At 43.4% G+C, this 23,359-nt stretch overlaps 1 protein-coding gene across 2 annotated transcripts in view; it reads right to left on the bottom strand.

The window, feature by feature from the left end:
• Positions 1 to 460: 460 nt before the first annotated feature.
• The window catches only part of LOC124114467 (rapamycin-insensitive companion of mTOR-like), a 52,419-nt gene continuing 29,520 nt past the window's right edge, over positions 461 to 23,359 (bottom strand). For both annotated transcript variants that reach the window (XM_046475035.2, XM_046475036.2), the window contains 16 exons: positions 21,437 to 21,585; positions 20,606 to 20,732; positions 19,702 to 19,866; positions 18,618 to 18,773; positions 18,387 to 18,493; positions 16,746 to 16,833; positions 15,935 to 16,027; positions 13,519 to 13,625; positions 11,197 to 12,447; positions 9,081 to 9,240; positions 7,470 to 7,545; positions 6,808 to 6,939; positions 6,439 to 6,597; positions 4,648 to 4,771; positions 2,711 to 2,849; positions 461 to 840 (listed from right to left, as the gene is read on the bottom strand). In XM_046475035.2, coding sequence (XP_046330991.2) covers positions 721 to 840; positions 2,711 to 2,849; positions 4,648 to 4,771; positions 6,439 to 6,597; positions 6,808 to 6,939; positions 7,470 to 7,545; positions 9,081 to 9,240; positions 11,197 to 12,447; positions 13,519 to 13,625; positions 15,935 to 16,027; positions 16,746 to 16,833; positions 18,387 to 18,493; positions 18,618 to 18,773; positions 19,702 to 19,866; positions 20,606 to 20,732; positions 21,437 to 21,585 — 3,153 coding nt within the window. In that variant the 3' untranslated portion in view covers positions 461 to 720. The remainder of the gene's footprint in view (positions 841 to 2,710; positions 2,850 to 4,647; positions 4,772 to 6,438; positions 6,598 to 6,807; positions 6,940 to 7,469; positions 7,546 to 9,080; positions 9,241 to 11,196; positions 12,448 to 13,518; positions 13,626 to 15,934; positions 16,028 to 16,745; positions 16,834 to 18,386; positions 18,494 to 18,617; positions 18,774 to 19,701; positions 19,867 to 20,605; positions 20,733 to 21,436; positions 21,586 to 23,359) is intronic.

Genomic DNA, 23,359 nt, shown 5'->3' with positions numbered 1-23,359 from the left:
TTATCACAATCACAATCTCGTTAAAATCAGATCTTAGTTCTCGCTACCGCCAAACAAAAGATCTGAGGACATCCCATTACGGGTCACGTCAGGCCAACCTTGCGCGATCTTTGACCGACCAATGGAATGACCAATCTGAAGGCAGCTTTCTCGTGCTTTACGGCTCTAATTTCAAATTGGCGACTGCGCTTCTACACATATTTTGACAAATTCTCGATTACAAATTTGAAACCTGAACAAAAGAACATTCTGGAATGGCTAATAGATGGTTTAGATTGTATGGATTCAGTCGTTAAACCCGTAACTATCGTTCGGAATATCGTAATAATGTTAAAGTTTTCGAGGTTGCATGATTAGAAATCACATTCCGACTGTCACATTCATGATCTGGTAAGCGAAGCTCCGATTAGTCGGATGTAAGGTCGTTCTGACGTGACCCCTAATGGGAAGTCTTCAGATCTTTGTTTAGCGGTTGCGAGAACTAAGGTCTGATTTAAATGAGATTGCATCTCTCATACTGTTTCATGTAAATACATGAACTATGACATGGTTCCAAGGGAGATAAGTGAGCAATGTCACCAAGGATGGCTGCGAGAGTGACCCCTCCATGTATTAGCGGCACCAACAGATGTCCATGTGTTCGGGTGGGCATGTTGTTGCTGGCTTGACCATTTAGTCCAGTCTATGGTGAACTGTACGGAAACAGGAAGTGTGCCAGTGTCATGCAGTGGACTCTGGGAATGTGTCGAGACTTCCCTGGTGTATCGGTGTCATGCGCTTGTAGCCATCGTCTTCCTCAGGCTCCGTGATGTCCAGCAGTACACGTGGCTCTTCCAGTAGCTGATGATGTAAGAAACAGGCAGAAAAGTAGCATGCGTCTCCTATAGGCTTCTTACATCAGCAATTAATACATCTTATAGCATATCCTAGACGAACTAAAGGCATTTTTTCAGTATCTTGTTAAAGGAGTTTTTTCCCCAACTTCATTAGGACAAGTGGCCATATTGCAAGTCACCTCTTAAAATCACATAAATGAAAAATATTAACCAAAAGCCAAAGAATAACAATCCTTCCAATACATGTATTCACCTAATTAAATTTATTTGTTTGTTTGTTTGTTTGTTTTTTATTCACCTAATTAAATTTATTTGTTCGTTCGTTCGTTCGTTCATTTATTTATTTTCAGCAGTCAAGGAGACTGAGTTTTCGGTCTACGGATGTACAGCTTCCTTCCACTGATGGAGGATTTTTATAGGTTAGCCATATTAATGTGAAACCCAAAACCAAAAGCCTTTTTTTTGTCTCGATGCCCGGCAAACCGGTTTTGAGTGTATAGTCCTTTCCACGTAAAATAGAAGCACAAAATACCACTATCATCAGTTAATGAAGACCACTGCATGTATACTAATACTTATAGAGTGAAAACAAGCCATTTCAGCAATAAGACATATTACTTACAGAAATGACCAAAATTGCAAAGAGCATTTTCAGAGCATAACCACAAAACTGGAGGATCAAACTACCGTATATGACCATACATAACTTGAATTTTGAGGACCAGAAAAAAGATTCTGTAGAAAGGGGTTGGTAAAAAAACTACATCGTATCGCTCTAGGTGAATGAACAATGCTATAACAAACTTTGTCAATGAAAATGTGAAATTTGCGATTAAACATCACTAGACATGATGATTGCTATCCACTGTTTTATATGCAGGGATAAAGATTACCGTGTGTATTGTCTCGTAAACTAGGCCGGAAATAGCAATCCGCTGTACACACGTGATCTCCCAATCCACCGATGATCACGTTAAAACATAACCAATAATATAACGGCAAAGAATTTTGATGAAATGATCGGAAAAAATAATATCTTAAATTACTATTTTACTATGAATATTATATGCTGATATCATGTTATTTTAATTGAAGGTTATACTATATATCTTGTGATGACCATAACTAATGATGACCATGACCTGGGTTATGTGGTAGCACTTGTGTATTATCGGTTACTTTTTTCGCATGGAACAATTTGACAAATCACTGTTAAAACTTTTGCGCGATCATAATATGACAGGTGAATATTGTGTGAGAGATCAACAAACAGTTTCAATGGTTGTGCCATAAGCTACAGGTATCTCAGGTCTATGTGAGTGAGTGAGTTGGGTTTAACGCCGCTTTTAACATTATTCCAGTTATATCACGGCATGTCAGCTTAATGTGGGAGGAAAGCCCGAAGTGATGCAGGTCTTAGATGTTTCCCACTTCGGTGAAACCCATGAGCACTGGTATGGTGCTGACAAACCTAGAAACATAATTGGGGCGAACCGGGATTCGAACCCACAATCATAGGTTTCTGGCGTGCCCAAGGGACGCAACTCTGCACAGCGAATCGCGGCGCCTTAGATGACTGGGCCACCTGTGCCCCCCAGATCTATGTGATCAGTTTACCATAGTAACCACTGGCAGATCAGACTGAACTCATCTGTCTTGAAGAAAATCTGGGACTTGTGAGTCGGTACAAACCAATTCTTAGTGCACCTTTGGTAAATGCCAAGCACATCAATTACATTGATAACAGTCACAGTTCTCAGACATAAATCCTTTTCACTGATGAGTTTGAAAACAAATCCACACAAAATAACAAATAGTAAAATATTTTAATATTTCAAATGCTTATGAAGTTCTGATGATAGATATATTGTTACCTTTGTCACATCCAACTCATCAAACAGCTCCTGAATGAAGCGCCGCGGGGCCAGTCGGAAGGAGTAGGTCGCCAGTAGATGACACACCTCGGAGTAGAAGCACATGTCGCAGAAGGCTTTTGGGAACTTCTGCTTCAGGCTGAAACGATACCAGTCTCACTGACATACATCCTGGATCCTGATGATCCGGGGTAGAATAGGTCTTCAGCAACCCATGCTTGCCGTAAAACAGGGTTAGAAATTGGCACTAGTCCTATAGTCCTTGCCAAACTGCCCAATAGTAAAGGTATCCTAAGGACTAGTAGAATTTTGACATTTTTAAAGGTTTTGCTATATGCTATCATTATAAGGACTAGTGGACTGAAACTGTTAGTTTCTACCGCTGTAAAATGCGACTACGCTTGTCGTAAGAGGCGACTAATGGGATCGGTAGGTCAGGCTCGCTGACTTGTTTGATGCATGTCATCGTATCCCAACTGTGAGGGACCCGTGAAGATCTGGGGTAGAATAGGTCTTCAGCAACCCATGCTTGCCGTAAAATGAGACTACCCTTGTCGTAAGAGGCGACTAATTGGATCGGGTGGTCAGGCTCGCTGACTTGTTTGATGCATGTCATCGTATCTAAATTGCATGGATTGATGCTCATGATATCAATCACTGGACTATCTGGTCCAGACTCGATTACTTACAGACTGCTGTCATATAGCTGGAATATTGCCAAGTTTGGCGTTAAACAACAAACACACAAAGACACACATCCTTGAGGACTTGGTTCACACTACATAATTCAGGACGTCAGTGATGCAGCAACAATGTCGATAGCTGGCATAACCGAACCCTCACTCACTGGCCTGCCCATCCTAGATCATGTTTGTTAGTTGTTTAAAGATGCCCTCAGCAATATTGAGTGCAATATGACAGTGGCCTGTAAATAATTTAATCTGGCCCAGACAATCTAGTGATTTGTTTGTTTGTTGTTTAACGTCGCACTCAGCATTATTCCAGCTATATGGCGGCAGTCCGTATATAATCAAGTCTGGACCACACAATCCAGTGATTGACATCATGAGCATCATTGGTTGGTTGGTTGGTTTGTTGTTTTACGCCGCACTCGGCAATATTCCAGCTATATGACGGCGGTCTGGACCAGACAATCCAGTGATTGATATCATGAGCATTGATCCACGCAATTGGGACCGATGACATGCATCAACCAAGTCAGCGAGCCTGACCACCCGATCCCGTTAGTCGATCCACGCAATTGGGATATGATGACATGCATCAACCAATTCAGCGAGCCTGACCACCCGATCCCATTGGTCACCACTAATGACAAGCATAGTCACCTTTTACAGGAAGCATGGGTTGCCGAAGATTTAAATTATGAGCAGCATCCACACCATCGGGGTTCGATGATATGCAATCAACCAAGTCAGACCACCTGGGTGCTGTTGTACAAAAAAAACCTTAGCGCTACGACTGTCGTAAATCTATGTTAAGGTATGCGAGTTACGATCACCTTAGAACTGAGATCACTTTGTACAACGCCACCCTGATCCATAAAGTGGTCCCTTACGACCAGCATAGGTTGCTGGGGACCAATTCTGGAATCCCCACAAAGCTGTTCTGGACTGAGTTGGTTGGTTGGTTGGTTTGTTGTTAAACGCCGCACTCAGCAATATTCCAGCTATATGACGGCAGTCTGTAAATAATCGAGTCAGGACTAGACAATCCAGTGATTGATATCATGAGCATCGATCCAAGCAATTGGGATCGATGACATGTATCAACCAAGTCAGCGAGCCTGACCACCCGATCCTGTTAGTCGCCTTTTACGACAAGCATAGTCGCCTTTTACGGCAAGCATGGGTTGTTGAAGACCTATTCTACCCCGGAATCTTCACGGGTCGTTCTGGACTGAGGTCACGTCAACTTACCTGAGGAGCCCCTGCTCAGTGCCCTTAGCCCCGACAGAGCTGCCCAGGTTAATGACCAGTCGCATGATCTCCTTCCGGATCAGATTACGTCCCTTGGGGCTTTCCTCGCTCAGTTTCTTGGAGGCTGAAAGTCAACAAGGGTCCACATAGAGTCACACATGTCCAACTATAAGAGGTGGTCATCACACCATGCATCTCACTTCTAGCACCTTCCTCCCAGTTACACACTGAATACAAAGGTCCACGTAGAGTCACACATGTCCAACTATAACAGGTGGTCATCACACCATGCATCTCACTTCTAGCACCTTCCTCCCAGTTACACACTGAATACAAAGGTCCACGTAGAGTCACACATGTCCAACTATAACAGGTGGTCATCACACCATGCATCTCACTTCTAGCACCTTCCCCCCAGTTACACACTGAATACAAAGGTCCACGTAGAGTCACACATGTCCAACTATAACAGGTGGTCATCACACCATGCATCTCACTTCTAGCACCTTCCCCCCAGTTACACACTGAATACAAATCTACACTGATTGAGTTTCTGGGAAATCAAAAGGCCACCTGGGTCGTTTATCTGTTCATAAATCTCTAAAAAAGATGGACACAATATTAGTGAGTGAGTTGGGTTTAACGCCGCTTTTAACATTATTCCAGTCATAACACGGCGTGTCAGCTTAATGTGGGAGGAAAGCCCGATGTGATGCAGGTCTCAGACGTTTACCACTTCGGTGAAACCCACAAGCATGGGTATGGTGCTGACAAACCTAGAAACATAATCGGGGCGAACCGGGATTCGAACCCACAATCATAGGTTTCTGGTGTGCCTAAGGGACGCAACTCTGCACAGCGAATCGCGGCGCCTTAGACGACTGGGCCACCCGTGCCCCCTGGACACAATATTAACATGAAGTATGTTAATACAGGAAATGCTGCACAGTTTATAGTATACACCTCGTCAAAAGTATCGCACCATCAAGATTTTTTGATAATCAGAAACGAGATGGTAAGGATAACCTGGAAGGCGAAACAAAAACACTCAAAAGTGTTACTTAATGTAAAAAAAGATGTTGATTTTATGAACAAGAGTCGGCAGAAGACAACAAATCCTCTCGGCCCCCACAAATTCGAAATCATCTTACTGTTACAGTAAGTCCAACTTGATTAGAGAATTTCTATCTAATCTGTCGGTCCAATTCAAGAGTAGTTATTGAGCTATCAAAACAATACCATGGAATTGGGATTCGGAACTTTGAATTTCTATGTCAAGTACACACCAATGTGAACTGAGTCAATGTCAAACTTGTTGCTTTGGAAACGGAAAAAATTATAAATTCCAAAAATCCCTAAATAGCAAAAGGCATCAGTTGACAACTTGGTCATTGTGTAAAAAAAGTTGCAACAAAGAATACCTATCAGTTTCAGAGATATGGTCCGGACAAACACATGAACAGAGTCAAAGTCAAACTTGTTGCCATGGAAACAGAAAAATTACCAGTACACGAAAAGAATGGTGAGCATTTCATCTGTGATTATTTTCAGTAAAAGACTCCTGTTTCTGAGAGTGTATGATGACTCAATGCAGTAACAGAGATCAGTCAAGGGGTATAGAGTGAGTGAGTTGGGTTTTATGCCGCTTTTAGCAATATTCCAGCAATATCACGGCAGGGAACCCAGAAATGGGCTTCACACATTGTACCCATGACTGGAATCGAACCCTGATCTTCGGCGCGACGCCTTAACCACTAGGCTACCTGACCGCCCTCAAGAGGTATAGAATACCTGAGTCTGTGCTGTTTGTGCTGGTGACGCTTCCAGGAGTCGCTGAAGACGTATCGTTGACGCTCTCCACTCTTGGCCGTCCTGTCTTCAGCCCCTGTGAACTCTGACCTGCCGCCAGGTCCATCTTCTGCTCTGCGTCCCCGTCTATTGATGGGATATCTGAAGGCCAAGGTTACGGTAATTCACACAAAGTGTTCATGTCTGGATTTAAGAATTCTGGACTTCATGAACCACGAATATCAAGCATATCCAGAAATGTCCATTTCAATGAACAAAGATATTCCAACAGTAATAATTTGAAGGAGTTTAGGAAATAACAGGGTGAAGATTCATTCACAGATTGCTATAACCGTTTACTGACACACTTACCATCATGAGACAGTGCATCATGGGAGATAGATTTATGTGACTCGCGGGTAACACAGACAATACAGACGTCAGCGGAGTGCTCCAAGTCTACATCTGGTTTTAGAGGCGGCACACTGTAGGTCAGCTTGCGCTCTGGAACACAACGCAATCAACATAAAGGTGAGACGTACCTTGGATTCCAACTTTTGAATTAGTTATTAACTCTGTACCTCAGGAACTGGCATCACATAAATAATGGCCTATAAACATTTGGTGTTAAACTCACATGGAGACACATTTTAGGTGTGCTAATCCATTCCTGTTTCCAGTACATATTGGTGAGATTTTCCCTGAACATAATGGTGAAACTTACCCTGTACCCTGTCCATGACGGTGAGACTTACCCTGTACCCTGTCCATGACGGTGAGACTTACCCTGTACCCTGTCCATGATGGTGAGACTTACCCTGTACCCTGTCCATGATGGTGAGACTTACCCTGTACCCTGTCCATGATGGTGAGACTTACCCTGTACCCTGTCCATGATGGTGAGACTTACCCTGTACCCTGTCCATGATGGTGAGACTTACCCTGTACCCTGTCCATGATGGTGAGACTTACCCTGTCCCCTTTCCATGACGGTGAGACTTACCCTGTACCCTGTCCATGATGGTGAGACTTACCCTGTACCCTGTCCATGATATAGCTGTCCCTGCGATGTAGAGACACAGATGACCGGTGATCCTCACCCTCAATAACCTGCCAGCAAACAACACCATCAATACTCTGTATGTGAATATACTCATAACAACACAATCAATACTCTGTATGTGAATATACTCATAACAACACCATCAATACTCTGTATGTGAATATACTCATAACAACACCATCAATACCTTGTATGTGAATATACTCATAACAACACCATCAATACTCTGTATGTGAATATACTCATAACAACACCATCAATACTCTGTATGTGAATATACTCATAACAACACCATCAATACTCTGTATGTGAATATACTCATAACAACACAATCAATACTCTGTATGCGAATATACTCATAACAACACCATCAATACTCTGTATGTGAATATACTCATAACAACACCATCAATACTCTGTATGCGAATATACTCATAACAACACCATCAATACTCTGTATGTGAATATACTCATAACAACACCATCAATAGTCTGTATGTGAATATACTCATAACAACACCATCAATACTCTGTATGTGAATATACTCATAACAACACCATCAATACTCTGTATGTGAATATACTCCTTGCAAACCTAAACAAACTCATAACAACACCAACCTAAATAGAGGCAGAAAGTCATTTCTCCAGGTTGATCTTCTACATGTATTAAGATGTTTATTGCCCAGCCTATTGTGGGCTATAACACAGTTCATTAACCATTAAGGGTTCAAAGAGATTGGCTTTGTTTTGCCTTTTTCAGAATCATGGTAGGCAGGCTTTTCCCAGAGAAGAGTTTATAGTCATACACATATCAATAAAATAATCAAAAACATTTAAAATCATCCCTCCCCTATCCAAAACATTTTGTCTGGAATACGGCAGCAGTTCTCCAAAGAAGGATAACCATAAGGATAAGGGTAAGAATATATGGATGAACAACTTCTTTATTACAATTAGGAACGACGTTTGGGTGTACATTCTAACACCGTTATCAAGCAAGTTAGAACCAACCCTGAAACGTAGCTCCTAATTGTAATAAAGAAGTTGTTCATTATTGTTGTTTGTTTTTTTATTTTTTTATTTATTTATTTATTTATTTTATTTTTTTAATTTTTTTTAATATTTAAAATTTTTTTAATTTTTTTTACACAACCAATTGGTAAGGATTTAGCTTCACACTTAGTTAATAAATATGGCAAATATTTGCCCGTTTTCACCATTTGTAAACTTTGATGGACACCTGTAGCGAACTTAAACTTACTGACCTGCTGTCTGCTGTATAGGTAACCTATACCTAATAAGTATGCTACAAGACGTGCTACTCCATGTATAACTCTGTAATGTCATATACTGAATTGAATAAAAAATATTTAAAAAAAGAAAAAAAAAGAAGTTGTTCATCCATATACTCTTATCCTTACTTAGTTCTCCAACTTCTAAACGCCTCTTAAAAAGTTGTGCAAAATATGGTCACAATGTTTAAATCAACAAATTATGACAGGCAAAAAAGGTAGCCACGTTTGAGACAAACAAATAATCACCAAGTTGTAGACGCCGGAGTACTAGGACAGCGACTCACCTCAAACACCATGTAGATATCCACAGGCAGACACAGCCCCACAAAGCTTGACGTGGAGGTGTGGGGATGGATTATGGCCTTGTTGAGAGTGTTGTATGGACTTGACTGCTGGCCCTCGTAGTCGGGCAGGGATGCACTACTGATGTTCCTCCGTATACTGCTGCAAGATGCAGGGGAACATGTGTCAAGGAAAGCATCAGATGAGCAGAGAATAAATCATCAAACACGCTGTTCATTGCTTGCTTTACAGACTCAGCAACCCCACATATCACATTTGCGAAAATACATAGTTTATATGTACCAGTCTGCTAATTCAGTAACAAACAAGAGTTTGCCACTAACGTGGCTATATCCCCCGCCCCTGTTGCAGAATTTATGACATAATTAAATCTAAACAAACCCTAACCTTTTTTAACCGAGGTGGAACTTGTCATGAAAATTGTAAAAAAAAGAAGACTTTGGAACCTAAGTCCATCTTTTGCCATAGAAACGTAAAAAAAAAAATTCTAAAATTTCTAAATAGCAAAAGGCACCAGTTCAGCATGTACCTGACAGACCCGCAAAGTTTGATGAAGAAATATTGAACGGTTTCTGAGTTATGCTCCGGAAACGAAACGTGACAGACGGATGGACGGAGACCGTTTCTATATCCCCCGCCAACTTTGTTGGGCGGGGGATAATAAAATAGGCCATGCATGTCTCCATGTTAACTAACATACTTATCATAAGGTTTTGATTTGGTTTTGTTTGTTGTTTTACACCAAACTCAGCACTATTCCAGCTTTATGATGGCGGTCTGTAAATAATCGAGTCTGGACTAGACGATCTGGTGATTGGTATCATGAGCATCAATCCATACAATTGGGAACGATGACATGCTTGAACCAAGTCAGCGAGCCTGACCAACCGATCCTGCTAGACCTCTAACGACAAGCATAGTGGCCTTTTACAGCAAGCATGGGTTGCTGAAGACCTATTCTACCCCGGATCTTCACAGGTCCATAAAATAAGGAAGAGAATTTATGAATGTCAGCTTCTTTATTATGAGGAACACAACACTTTGATGAAGGAGTAAGTATATACTCCAAAACGTTGTGTTCCTCATAATAAAGAAGTTGACATTCATAAATTCTCTTCCTCCTGTGTATAGCTTTAAATGCCTTTCACAGACTTACATACTTAACAGTTTGTGACTGAGAAAAAATGAGATAATAAGCAAGAAAGTATTCATTGCCGTGATTAGGTCAGAAAAAGTTTGTGCTTCAAATCTCGTTTAGTGAGTGAGCGAGTGAGTTTGGTTTAACACTGCTTTGAACAGTGTTCCAGTTACATCCTGCCGTGATGTGGGAGGAAAGCCTGAAGTGATGCATGTCTCAGATGCTTACCACTTTGGTGTAACCCACAAGCATGGGTATGGTGCTGACAAAGCTAGAAATATAATCAGGGAGAACAAGGATTTGAACCACTCATAGGTTTCTGGCATGCCTAAGGGACACAACTCAAATCCCTTTTAACAATATACTATATTTCATATCCTTGCTGCACATCTTCTCATGAATGCAGTGTAATTCTCCCAAAGTTTTTTATCCCCCGCTGGGCCAGAATGGCCGAAGGGGATTATGTCGTGGCGCAGTCCGTCCGTCCGTCCCACAGAGGGTACTAAGCTTGTGAAATCAACTCCTCCTACAGTTTCCAGAGAATATCCCTGAAACTCTACCCACAAGATATCGACATGTTGATGATACGCATATTGCTGTCCCGTTTCATTTCGACAAATTTTGACAGAGTTACTGCCCCTGTTTTCCGGAGCTTCATGAAATCTACTCCTCCAGTTTCCAGAGAATATCACAATATCTAACTATAACTATAACTATAGTTAGTTTCCTTGTAGAAGGCTTTTGTGGGTGAGCTACATCCCTATGGCATTAGCATTCAGACTGGATTACTCCCAACAAAATGTTCTGCACAATTTGTTTCAAATACAGTGCCATCTACTGTTGCTATTTCATAAAATACAAAGAAAATATAAACTCGTTAAAAAAATTCAGGCGGGGGATGTTGTGCTCTCAGGGCACTCTTGTTCTAAATAGCAAATACAAAGAAGACACAAACTAACCTGAGCCAGATACTGCTGTCAACGCTGCTATCAGACTCTGTGCTGTATGTTCTGTTAATCAATCCGTCACCAAAGGCAGGCACCCCAGGACCTGGATCGGATTCACCTTCAGAGCTGTACGTCCGTTTTCGTTTGATTATTCTCAAGGTGGCATACCCAACTGCATCTCTGTGGCTTGTGAATGTGGAGGGGTCGGTGGAATGGCTGGCTGGGTAGATACCGAGCGCTGGAGCGGCAGAGCGTCTCCGCAGACTAGGAACTCGGGTCAACTTTGCAAGTCGACGCTGAACAGATGAAGGGTGGACTGGTTCTTTGGGATCTGGCTGCCCAGCTACTTGACTTGATGCTATTGTATTGAGAGAAGACGTACTTGCAATCGGACTTAGAGAAGTGAGCCCCAGGCCACCCATCAGAGCTCCCGAGTCACATGAGCTCACTCCACTTGTTGTCGAGTCCGTGTTAAAACTACTAGTCCGGCTTTTACTTTTGTGGGAGCTCTCACTACTACTGCGATCATCACGGAGTATATTTGACCCCCCTATTTTAAAAACAATCTCTTTTTCTTTTGCCTTCTCATCACAGTTATCAGGCAGGCCAGGATCACTTGCCGTTTCCAGCCTCTCGGAGTCGGTCGTCGCTGTAAGTAACTTATCACCTATAATAGCTTTCTCCTTGAACGTCTCACTAAATGTCTCTATCACTGACGAGTCCATGGACGAACTGTTTGCTTTCACATACACATCACCGTCATCACTTGCAGCTCGGACACGCACCATTGGGTGAGGCTGTCCGTTGGCAAGTGATCTCACAGGCATACTTTGATATCTACTGAAGTCCCCTGATTCAAGAGGCAAAGTTCGACTTTTTGGTATACTCCCAAGCGAATGTCCATTTGAATTCGTACCATTAAGCTTCTCCATGCTTGTTGGAATGTTTGTCACAGATTGAGTGTCTGACTTATCACAAGTGAAAGACTGATCAGATATATCCCCTTTGCCCTCTTCTTGAATGAAAGACAGCTGTGTGTTGGTGGACACCTGGCTGCGGTCGGCTTCTGGCTTGAAAGCACTAAGTAGACTCACATTGCTTACACTGCCGGCCTCACCTAGAGTCTGGGGGAAGTAGCCCTGTTCTAGTGTCACCGGCCACTTGTCCCCCCGGACGAAACACAGTGACTCCCAGCCGTACTGGGCCAGAATCTCCGTCCCCTTCCTGGTACATGCAAACAACCCCAGTACATAGAATGCAGTCCTGAAACAAACACACAGCATCATTAATAACTTTTGTTTGTTTGTATGTTTGTTGTTTAACGCTGCACTCAGCAATATTCCAGCTTTATGACAGCGGTCTGTAAATAATCGAGTCTGGACCGCACAATTCAGTGATTGACATCATGAGCATCAATCCACGCAATTTGGATCGATGACATGCATCAACCAAGTCAGCGAGCCTGACCACCCGATCCCGTTAGTCGCCTGTTACGGCAAACATGGGTTGCTGAAGACATTTTCTACCCCGAATCTTCACGGGTCCATTAATAACTTTTACAACTTTATCTTGTATATGGCGGCAATTTCTTTCAGGGTAGGATGAGGTTGGTTTTCTGTTAAATCACAGCAGATCAAGTGTCCCTCAGCATGGGTATGAGGCTGACACACCAAGGATCATAATTTGGGCGAATATGATGAAACGATCCTGGTCAACCTACGCTACACAACTCTGCAGTGGATTGAAGTGCCTCAGACAAATGGGCAGGACGTGTGCCTCTTGAAATAGAAATTGTATCACCACTACATTAAACTAACCACAGTGATGTCTAAATACGTTGAAGGAAAAGATGATTCTGTTTTATGAAAGTGCTGAGAACCATGCAGTGAGAACACAGGAGGTTACTTGGTGAACACACTGCCAGATGTTTCAAAGATCACCTTACAGCCTCATACGCTACATAGGCTATCATACAGCGTCATACCAAAAGACCTTAAAAGATGGTGCTTGTTGTAAACCTGTCTGGCGCCTGGCATTAAGGGGCTAAAACAAGGACTGGTCAGCTCGGAGTCAGTATACTGTGTCTGAGTGGGGTATTTATGTTAAACTGCGGCATGGTATCTCAGAGAGCTAGCACCATAAATCGGCATCAGTCCGGACTAGTACAAGCAGCCGCAGCCCCACACCCACACCCACACACACACACACCCACACACACACACACCCACACGTCGCTATATAAGTGCAATAATCTTGGACGCGACGTTAAACCCCATTTCACCTCACCTATCACAAACACATCTCATGTTCCATTGTCACTACTGTAAGACTTACCCTCGGACAGAGAACACTCCACACTCCTCGGCCAGGCGGATGATCTCGGGGATGACATTTTCCTCGTCCAGCCACGTCACCCCATCTGCTGAAGTTCCCACATGGCCCTGTGAAAGTCCGCAAGAGTTATAAACAGGTCTCAATAATACAGTGGTAGTCAGGGAGAGAGTTATAAACAGGTCTCAGTGATACAGTGGTAGTCAAGGAGAGAGTTATAAACAGGTCTCAGTGATATAGTGGTAGTCAGGGAGAGAGTTATAAACAGGTCTCAGTGATACAGTGGTAGTCAGGGAGAGAGTTATAAACAGGTCTCAGTGATATAGTGGTAGTCAGGGAGAGTTATAAACAGGTCTTAGTGATACAGTGGTAGTCAGGGAGAGAGTTATAAACAGGTCTCAGTGAAACAGTGGTAGTCAGGGAGAGAGTTATAAACAGGTCTTAGTGATACAGTGGTAGTCAAGGAGAGAGTTATAAACAGGTCTCAGTGAAACGGTGGTAGTCAGGGAGAGAGTTATAAACAGGTCTTAGTGATACAGTGGTAGTCAAGGAGAGAGTTATAAACAGGTCTCAGTGAAACGGTGGTAGTCAGGGAGAGAGTTATAAACAGGTCTCAGTGAAACAGTGGTAGTCAGGGAGAGAGTTATAAACAGGTCTTAGTGATACAGTGGTAGTCAAGGAGAGAGTTATAAACAGGTCTCAGTGAAACGGTGGTAGTCAGGGAGAGAGTTATAAACAGGTCTCAGTGAAACGGTGGTAGTCAGGGAGAGAGTTATAAACAGGTCTTAGTGATACAGTTTTAGTCAGGGAGAGAGTTATAAACAGGTCTCAGTGAAACAGTGGTAGTCAGGGAGAGAGTTATAAACAGGTCTTAGTGATACAGTGGTAGTCAAGGAGAGAGTTATAAACAGGTCTCAGTGAAACGGTGGTAGTCAGGGAGAGAGTTATAAACAGGTCTCAGTGATACAGTGGTAGTCAGGGAGAGAGTTATAAACAGGTCTCAGTGATATAGTGGTAGTCAGGGAGAGTTATAAACAGGTCTTAGTGATACAGTGGTAGTCAGGGAGAGAGTTATAAACAGGTCTCAGTGAAACAGTGGTAGTCAGGGAGAGAGTTATAAACAGGTCTTAGTGATACAGTGGTAGTCAAGGAGAGAGTTATAAACAGGTCTCAGTGAAACGGTGGTAGTCAGGGAGAGAGTTATAAACAGGTCTCAGTGAAACGGTGGTTGTCAGGGAGAGAGTTATAAACAGGTCTTAGTGATACAGTGGTAGTCAAGGAGAGAGTTATAAACAGGTCTCAGTGAAACGGTGGTAGTCAGGGAGAGAGTTATAAACAGGTCTCAGTGAAACGGTGGTAGTCAGGGAGAGAGTTATAAACAGGTCTTAGTGATACAGTTTTAGTCAGGGAGAGAGTTATAAACAGGTCTTAGTGATACAGTGGTAGTCAGGGAGAGAGTTATAAACAGGTCTTAGTGATACAGTTTTAGTCAGGGGGAGTGTTATAAACAGGTCTCGATGATACAGTGGTGGTCAGGGAGAGTTATAAACAGGTCTTGGTCATACAACACTATTCATATAGACCTCTTCTTCCCTGGAATTACAACAGAGAGACAATCTTGGGGCACTGGGGACCTATTCTTCCCTGGTATTACAACAGGGAGACAAGCATGGGGCACTGGGGACCTATTCTTCCCTGGTATTACAACAGAGAGACAAGCATGGGGCACTGGGGACCTATTCTTCCCTGGAATTACAACAGGGAGACAAGCATGGGCACTGGGGACCTATTCTTCCCTGGAATTACAACAGGGAGACAAGCATGGGGCACTGGGGACCTATTCTTCCCTGGAATTACAACAGGGAGACAAGCTTGGGCACTGGGGACCTATTCTTCCCTGGAGTTACAACAGGGAGACAAGCATGGGGCACTGGGGACCTATTCTTCCCTGGAATTACAACAGGGAGACAAGCATGGGCACTGGGGACCTATTCTTCCCTGGAATTACAACAGGGAGACAAGCATGGGCACTGGGGACCTATTCTTCTCTGGAATTACAACAGGGAGACAAGCATGGGCACTGGGGACCTATTCTTCTCTGGAATTACAACAGGGAGACAAGCATGGGGCACTGGGGACCTATTCTTCCCTGGAATTACAACAGGGAGACAAGCATGGGCACTGGGGACCTATTCTTCCCTGGAATTACAACAGGGAGACAAGCATGGGGCACTGGGGACCTATTCTTCCCTGGAATTACAACAGGGAGACAAGCATGGGCACTGGGGACCTATTCTTCTCTGGAATTACAACAGGGAGACAAGCATGGGGCACTGGGGACCTATTCTTCCCTGGAATTATGGTTGAAGACCAAGGGTTAATAAAGAGCAACTACACATAGATTGCCAGGAACACTAACCACTGCCCAAAGAGCAATCTTCAACTTGAGGACGTCTTGGTCGTTGAGGAGTTCCAGACTGTGGATGTGTTGGATGTATTCCTTCACACACTCCTGCAACACAGCACGTAACCTTACACATACACCTGTACATAGCCCTGTACATACACCTGTACATACACCTGTACATAGCCCTGTACATAGCCCTGTACATACACCTGTACATACAACTTTCTGTATGTGCCTTGAGCATTCCCCTTTCATGTTGTGGAGGTATGGCGCCATATAAATGGTTTTATTATTATTTTTATTATTATTATTATTATTTATATTAAAAAAATGCAGCAAAGAGGGTTTAAGTCATCCTAGCACAGTCAGGCTGGTTAGGCTCATCATCAGCTGAGGGCCCTTTCCCAGTCTACAGGCAGCCCAGACAGCGAATGGGAGTGCTGCCTAGTCAAACCCACCCAGAACTTTTCAGAGAATGTGAAGACTATTATTTTCATTATCATTATTATTATTATTTCAGGTATCACAGGACTATAATGGTGATGTAAAGTTGGGTTTATTCCTGCTTTGATTGGTATTTCAGTAGTCTAAAGTGACGCAGGTCCTGATACAAAAACGATAACCTTACAAATTTGATGAATTTCTACATGACCTACAGATACCTCCATGATTAAAAGGTTTGGTTGGGAAGAGATGACCAATGCTCATTTCTAATACTGATGGCACCTGACTGTATTTTCACTCGACACAGAAACAAAAGTCACGATGTATGTGAAACAAAAATTTCACATCCCAGTTTATCAGTAGCGACATGATCACTGACCTCTTTCCTCAGCAGGTCAAGGCCGTCGTCATGCTGACACAGTTGGCCATACAGGTGGACAGGAAGGAACACATCCTTCTTCGGACGTCTGCAACAGTCAGTGAGCTAGTGAGGGAATGTAGTTTCACACTGCAGTCAGTGCTATTCCATGTTTAACATGTTAGCATGCAAATAAATGAATCACGGCCAGGCAACCGAGTTGACAGCATGAACAATGATCAGCGAGTGGGTGAGTGAGTTAGTTGGGTTTAACGCCGCTTTTAACAGTATTCCAGTTATATCACGGCGTGTCAGCTTAATTTTGGAGGAAAGCCTGAAGTGATGCAGGTCTCAGACATTTACCATTTCGGTGAAACCCACAAGCAAGGGTATGGTGCTGACAAACCTAGAAACATAATCTGGGAGAAGCGGGATTCGAACCCACAATCATAGGTTTCTGGCGTGCCCAAGGGACGCAACTCTGCACAGCGAATCGTGGCCCCCTGAATAATGATGAAAAACAATGTCATACAATCAGTGAAGTCAAATAGAAACGCAACTCCTATACAATACATCCAATATTAAAACTAAATCCTGCCATTTGGATGATAAAAGCTTCCAAAGTGCAAGGTAAGGCATGAATACTTAATTTCTTAGTTTTAAGATATTTCCTCAAACAGAATAAATGAGTAGGCACCTACTTAGCAATACATTTAGCAATATCCTTGCAATATCATGACAAGCCTGATGTGGGCTTCACACTCTTGGAATTAAACCAAGTCCTAACCATGACAAGCTAAGGCTTGAACCACAAGGCCACCTTGCCCCGCCCTGCTGTCTGTGAGTACTGTATTGACCGCCAAGTGAACTGCCCCACCCCTCCCTGTCTTGCCCCGCCCTGCTGTCTGTGTGTGGTGTACTCACTTCTGTATTGACCGCCTAGTGAACTGCTCCGCCCCACCCCTCCCTGTCTTGCCCCGCCCTGCTGTCTGTGTGTGGTGTACTCACTTCTGTATTGACCGCCAAGTGAACTGCCCCGCCCCACCCCTTCCTGTCTTGCCCCAGCCTGCTGTCTGTGTGTGGTGTGCTCACTTCTGTATTGACCGCCGGGTGAACTGCCCTGCCAAGCCCCACCCCGCCCTGTCCTGCCCCGCCCTGCTGATGTGTGTGGTGTACTCACTTCTGTATTGACCGCTGAGTGAACTGCCCTGCCCCGCCAAGCCCCGCCCTGCCCCGCCCTGCTGCTGTGTGTGGTGTACTCACTTCTGTATTGACTGCTGAGTGAACTGCCCCGCCCCGCACTGTCCTGCACCGCCCTGCAGCTGTGTGTGGTGTACTCACTTCTGTATTGACTGCTGAGTGAACTGCCCCGCCCCGCACTGTCCTGCACTGCCCTGCTGCTGTGTGTAGTGTACTCACTTCTGTATTGACCGCCGAGTGAACTGCCCCGCCCCGCACTGTCCTGCACTGCCCTGCTGCTGTGTGTGGTGCACTCACTTCTGTATTGACCGCCGAGTGAACTGCCCCGCCAAGCCCCGCCCTGCCCTGCCCCACCCTGCTGATGTGTGTGGTGTACTCACTTCTGTGTTGATCACCGAGTGAACTGCCCTGCCCCGCCAAGCCCTCCCCGCCCCGCCCTGCAGCTGTGTGTGGTGTACTCACTTCTGTATTGACCGCCGAGTGAACTGCCCCTGGTACGTCTTCTCGTACGTGGTCAGCGCCTCATTCAACTGCTCCTCCACTATCTTGACATACCGCAGGTTGTACGTCTGGCAGAAACAACAGGCTCATTGTTATGTGAACTATTATTAGATGAGCTTACTGGAGCAAACAGAATTAAACAAGACCGGAGCTTCGGACTAGTGGCATAAACTGCAGGATATTTCTACTCACCTTCTCCCACCTCTGTAATTCATTGGTGACGAAGTTGGCATCCATGAGGGCCTTGAAGCCCTTATGAGTGGAGAGAAAACGACACAGGACCATGACGCCACGATGGCCAAGGTGGAGTAATGTAGGACGCAACTTCACGAGGGAGTCCAGGTTAGCCTGGAACAGATCCCATTGTTAGATTTGTTGTTTTAACGCCGCACTATATATGGGAAACAATGCCATCTTCATTATTGCGTTATTAGTTTGTTTGTTTGTTGTTTAAGGCCGCACTCAGCAATATTCCAGCTACATGATGGCAGTCTGTAAATAATCAAGTCTGGACCAGACAATCCAGTGATTGACATCATGAGCATCGATCTACGCAATTGAGAAATGGTGACATGTATCAATCAAGTCAGTGAGCCTGACCACCCAATCCCATTAGTCGCTTCTTATGACAAGCTTAGTCGCCTTTTACGGCAAGTGTTGGTTGCTGAAGACCTATTCTACCCCGGATCTTCATGGTCCCATTGTTGGAAAATAGATCAAACTTTCTAATGTGGAAGAACAGCCCAAACTGATACCTGTCTTGTAACACATGAGCACAGTTATTAACGTATTCGACGTAATAAGCACCCCGCTCTAATATGCGCCCATTGCGAATTTATTGCCTAGTGAACAATCCTAATTAGCACCCATTCCGATTGATTAATGTACACAAGACTTATTTATTCGCATACAATACGCACTCGTGTGATATATGCACCCTTAATTAAGGACAATTAAATTCTGGAAAAATATATCTGTCGTACATAAACATTTCAGGCTGTCAGCATAAACCACGAAATTTATCTTTCAACTCTGTTTTTTTCACCAAAATATAATTCTAATAAGAGCCCCCTATTTCTAAGTTTGAGAGCGCCCTGGGTGCTTATTACGCCGAATACGGTATTTATTTTTCTTCAGCAATATTTCAGCTATCACAGCTGCATGAAAGTAATCGAGTATGGGCTAGACAAACCAGTGGTTCATATTTCGACTTCACTTAAAACTTAAAACTTAGGAATAAAAACTTGATGAACGTAAAATGGTAAAAAAGCCTTACCTGAACATCACAGGCTTCATCAAGGATGTTGATCGCTGCCATAGCAACAGCCTGACACTGGTCATACAACTGACTGATGAGAAGTTCAATGCCCCACGAACTAAATCCTGCGACCCCCGTCCTCAACAACACCCGCAGCAGCTTTGTAGCATACACTCTGGCACCCTGGAAACATAGGCACACAATCTCATTCACATCTGATCTTAGTGATCACTACAGCAACACAAAGATCTGAGGACATCCAGAACGACCTTTCGCGAACTTTGTCTGACCAATGAAATGACCAACATGAGGTCGATTTGAAAATTTGAAAACTGGACAAAAGAACATTCTGGAATGTCTTATAGGTGGCCAAGACTGTATGGCAGTACTTCCCACATGCTATAGAAGGTCTCTTCCATTACAAATAGTAATCCCATTTTAGCAAGAGACAGAATCAGTCATAGAGTCCGTAAATGTGGTTCAGAATACCCCTTGGTAACCTTCCCGAGGGTGTATGATTTCAACACATTCAGGCTGTCATCTTTCTGATGTGGTAAGCAACGATCTGATTGGTCAGATGAAAGATTGCGGTAGCATGAACTAGGATCTGACTTTATTGAGACTGCATAGATACACATCACAGTGATAGATTACTGGATAGCTTAGGCACATGTCACAGTGATAGATTACAGGATAGCTTAGCCACATGTCACAGTGATAGATTACTGGATAGCTTAGGCACGTCACAGTGATAGATTACTGGATAGCTTAGGCACATGTCACAGTGATAGATTACAGGATAGCTTAGGCACACATCACAGTGATAGGTAACTGAGAAACATAGGCACAAACTGCACAGCACTTGCAGGGCCTAAGATGACACAGCCACTTATGTGGGTGAAGATGTGGCATCAATGCTTACCTCTACAGCCGACGTGAGAGCTTTAGACAGGATGGTCCTTGCGGTGCCGTCTCGGGAGTAGTTGAGACTCGAGATGGTCAGTTTGATGTACAGCTCTTGTGTAGGGGGACTGACCAGCTCCAGCAGACTGTCAGGGGGAGACAAGTTGCAGTAAATACACAAGGCACTGAACGAGAGGGGAAATGTTGTTTTGGACCAGTCAGCAATATCACAACAGTCTGTGAACAATCAAGTCTGGAGTGAATAACCTCCTGAGCAACAATCCTTGTCTTTGATAAACAACAGCAGTTAATGGGTACCCGATAGGATGTGATGGAAATGTGGTTGTTAACCTTCTAGCACCTAACAGGCAGCTTGGGCTGTATACTCCCAAGGGAGCAGAGAATGATTATTGAGTGCACACTGATCCAGTGACCTGGGTAATAATAGTGCTGTGAGCATGCCCATGTGTGGAAATATGTGCAATATAAATGATCTATTATTATCATTATTATCATTATTATTATTATTATTATTATGTTACCACACAATGAACCAAGCAACAGTCTATCATTCCTCCTTCGTGGGATCGTATGACATGCAAGTTTTTGAAACATTGAAGGCTTAAGGAGTTAATGATGTCAACATTCTACAATAAAAAGAAGTTGACCTGAAGAAATATTTCAAATGTAATCAATAGTTTTCTCTTTCTATGATGGCATGCTATCAACCAAGTACAGATTCTGACCACCGGATCCATTAAGTCCCCAGTGAAGGTTGATGGGGACCAATTCCAACCCAGAATTCCCACAGGGATTGACATGAAGAACAAGGCCGGATGGGGGTACTTACTTCTGATAGACCCCTGTTTTCTCCAGGTACCTGTCCCCTCTGGGTGTGAGGGAGAAGCGGCCCACGAACAGGAAGTAATACTGACTCAGGGTGGAGTGAATACTGGTGAGGGAGAGGACGGCTTCAGGGGCGGAGTGTTGAGTGGACAGCTGCAACAAAGTGGAGGACTTCAGTGGTTCATGGGCTGCAGATGTACTGGAACTTACATCTACAGTGAGAGACATCAGCACAAGCACTCCTTTGTGGAATGGTATAGGTATCCTGAGCGCTAATAGATATTTCAACATTTTTTACAGTGTTATTAAATGTTATCACAATTTGGGTCAGCATAATTCTAGGTTAACTTCCATCAATGTCTTTTGTCCGACATATACACGTTCCTGTTGCTAAATGTGTCCGACTTATACACGTTCCTGTTGCTAAATGTGTCCGACTTATACACGTACCTGTTGCTAAATGTGTCCAACTTATACATGTTCCTGTTGCTAAATGTGTCCGACATACACACGTTCCTGTTGCTAAATGTGTCCGACATATACACGTTCCTGTTGCTAAATGTGTCCGACATATACACGTTCCTGTTGCTAAATGTGTCCGACATACAAACGTTCCTGTTGCTAAATGTGTCCGACATATACACGTTCCTGTTGCTAAATGTGTCCAACTTATACACGTTCCTGTTGCTGAATGTGTCTGACATATACACGTTCCTGTTGCTAAATGTGTCCGACATATACATGTTCCTGTTGCTAAATGTGTCCGACATACACACGTTCCTGTTGCTAAATGTGTCCGACATATACATGTTCCTGTTGCTAAATGTGTCTGACATATACATGTTCCCGTTGCTAAATGTGTCCGACATACACACGTTCCTGTTGCTAAATGTGTCCGACATATACATGTTCCTGTTGCTAAATGTGTCCGACTTATACACGTTCCTGTTGCTAAATGTGTCTGACATATACATGTTCCTGTTGCTAAATGTGTCCGACATATACACGTTCCTGTTGCTAAATGTGTCCGACATACACACGTTCCTGTTGCTAAATGTGTCCGACTTATACACGTTCCTGTTGCTAAATGTGTCCAACTTATACATGTTCCTGTTGCTAAATGTGTCTGACATATACACGTTCCTGTTGCTAAATGTGTCCGACATATACATGTTCCTGTTGCTAAATGTGTCCGACATACAAACGTTCCTGTTGCTAAATGTGTCCGACTTATACATGTTCCTGTTGCTAAATGTGTCCAACTTATACATGTTCCTGTTGCTGAATGTGTCTGACATATACACGTTCCTGTTGCTAAATGTGTCCGACATATACATGTTCCTGTTGCTAAATGTGTCCGACATACACACGTTCCTGTTGCTAAATGTGTCCGACTTATACATGTTCCTGTTGCTAAATGTGTCTGACATATACATGTTCCCGTTGCTAAATGTGTCCGACATACACACGTTCCTGTTGCTAAATGTGTCCGACATATACACGTTCCTGTTGCTGAATGTGTCCGACTTATACATGTTCCTGTTGCTAAATGTGTCTGACATATACATGTTCCTGTTGCTAAATGTGTCCGACATATACACGTTCCTGTTGCTAAATGTGTCTGACATATACATGTTCCTGTTGCTAAATGTGTCTGACATATACATGTTCCTGTTGCTAAATGTGTCTGACATATACATGTTCCTGTTGCTAAATGTGTCCGACATATACACGTTCCTGTTGCTAAATGTGTCCGACATATACATGTTCCTGTTGCTGAATGTGCCTGACATATACACGTTCCTGTTGCTAAATGTGTCCGACATATACATGTTCCTGTTGCTAAATGTGTCTGACATATACACGATCCTGTTGCTAAATGTGTCTGACAAATACACGATCCTGTTGCTAAATGTGTCCGACATAT

The sequence above is a fragment of the Haliotis rufescens genome, unplaced genomic scaffold (genome assembly GCF_023055435.1).
Source record: "Haliotis rufescens isolate VD_foot unplaced genomic scaffold, xgHalRufe1.0.p SCAF_2, whole genome shotgun sequence".
Taxonomy (NCBI): domain Eukaryota; kingdom Metazoa; phylum Mollusca; class Gastropoda; order Lepetellida; family Haliotidae; genus Haliotis; species Haliotis rufescens.
This window is presented reverse-complemented; position numbering and strand designations above follow the sequence as displayed.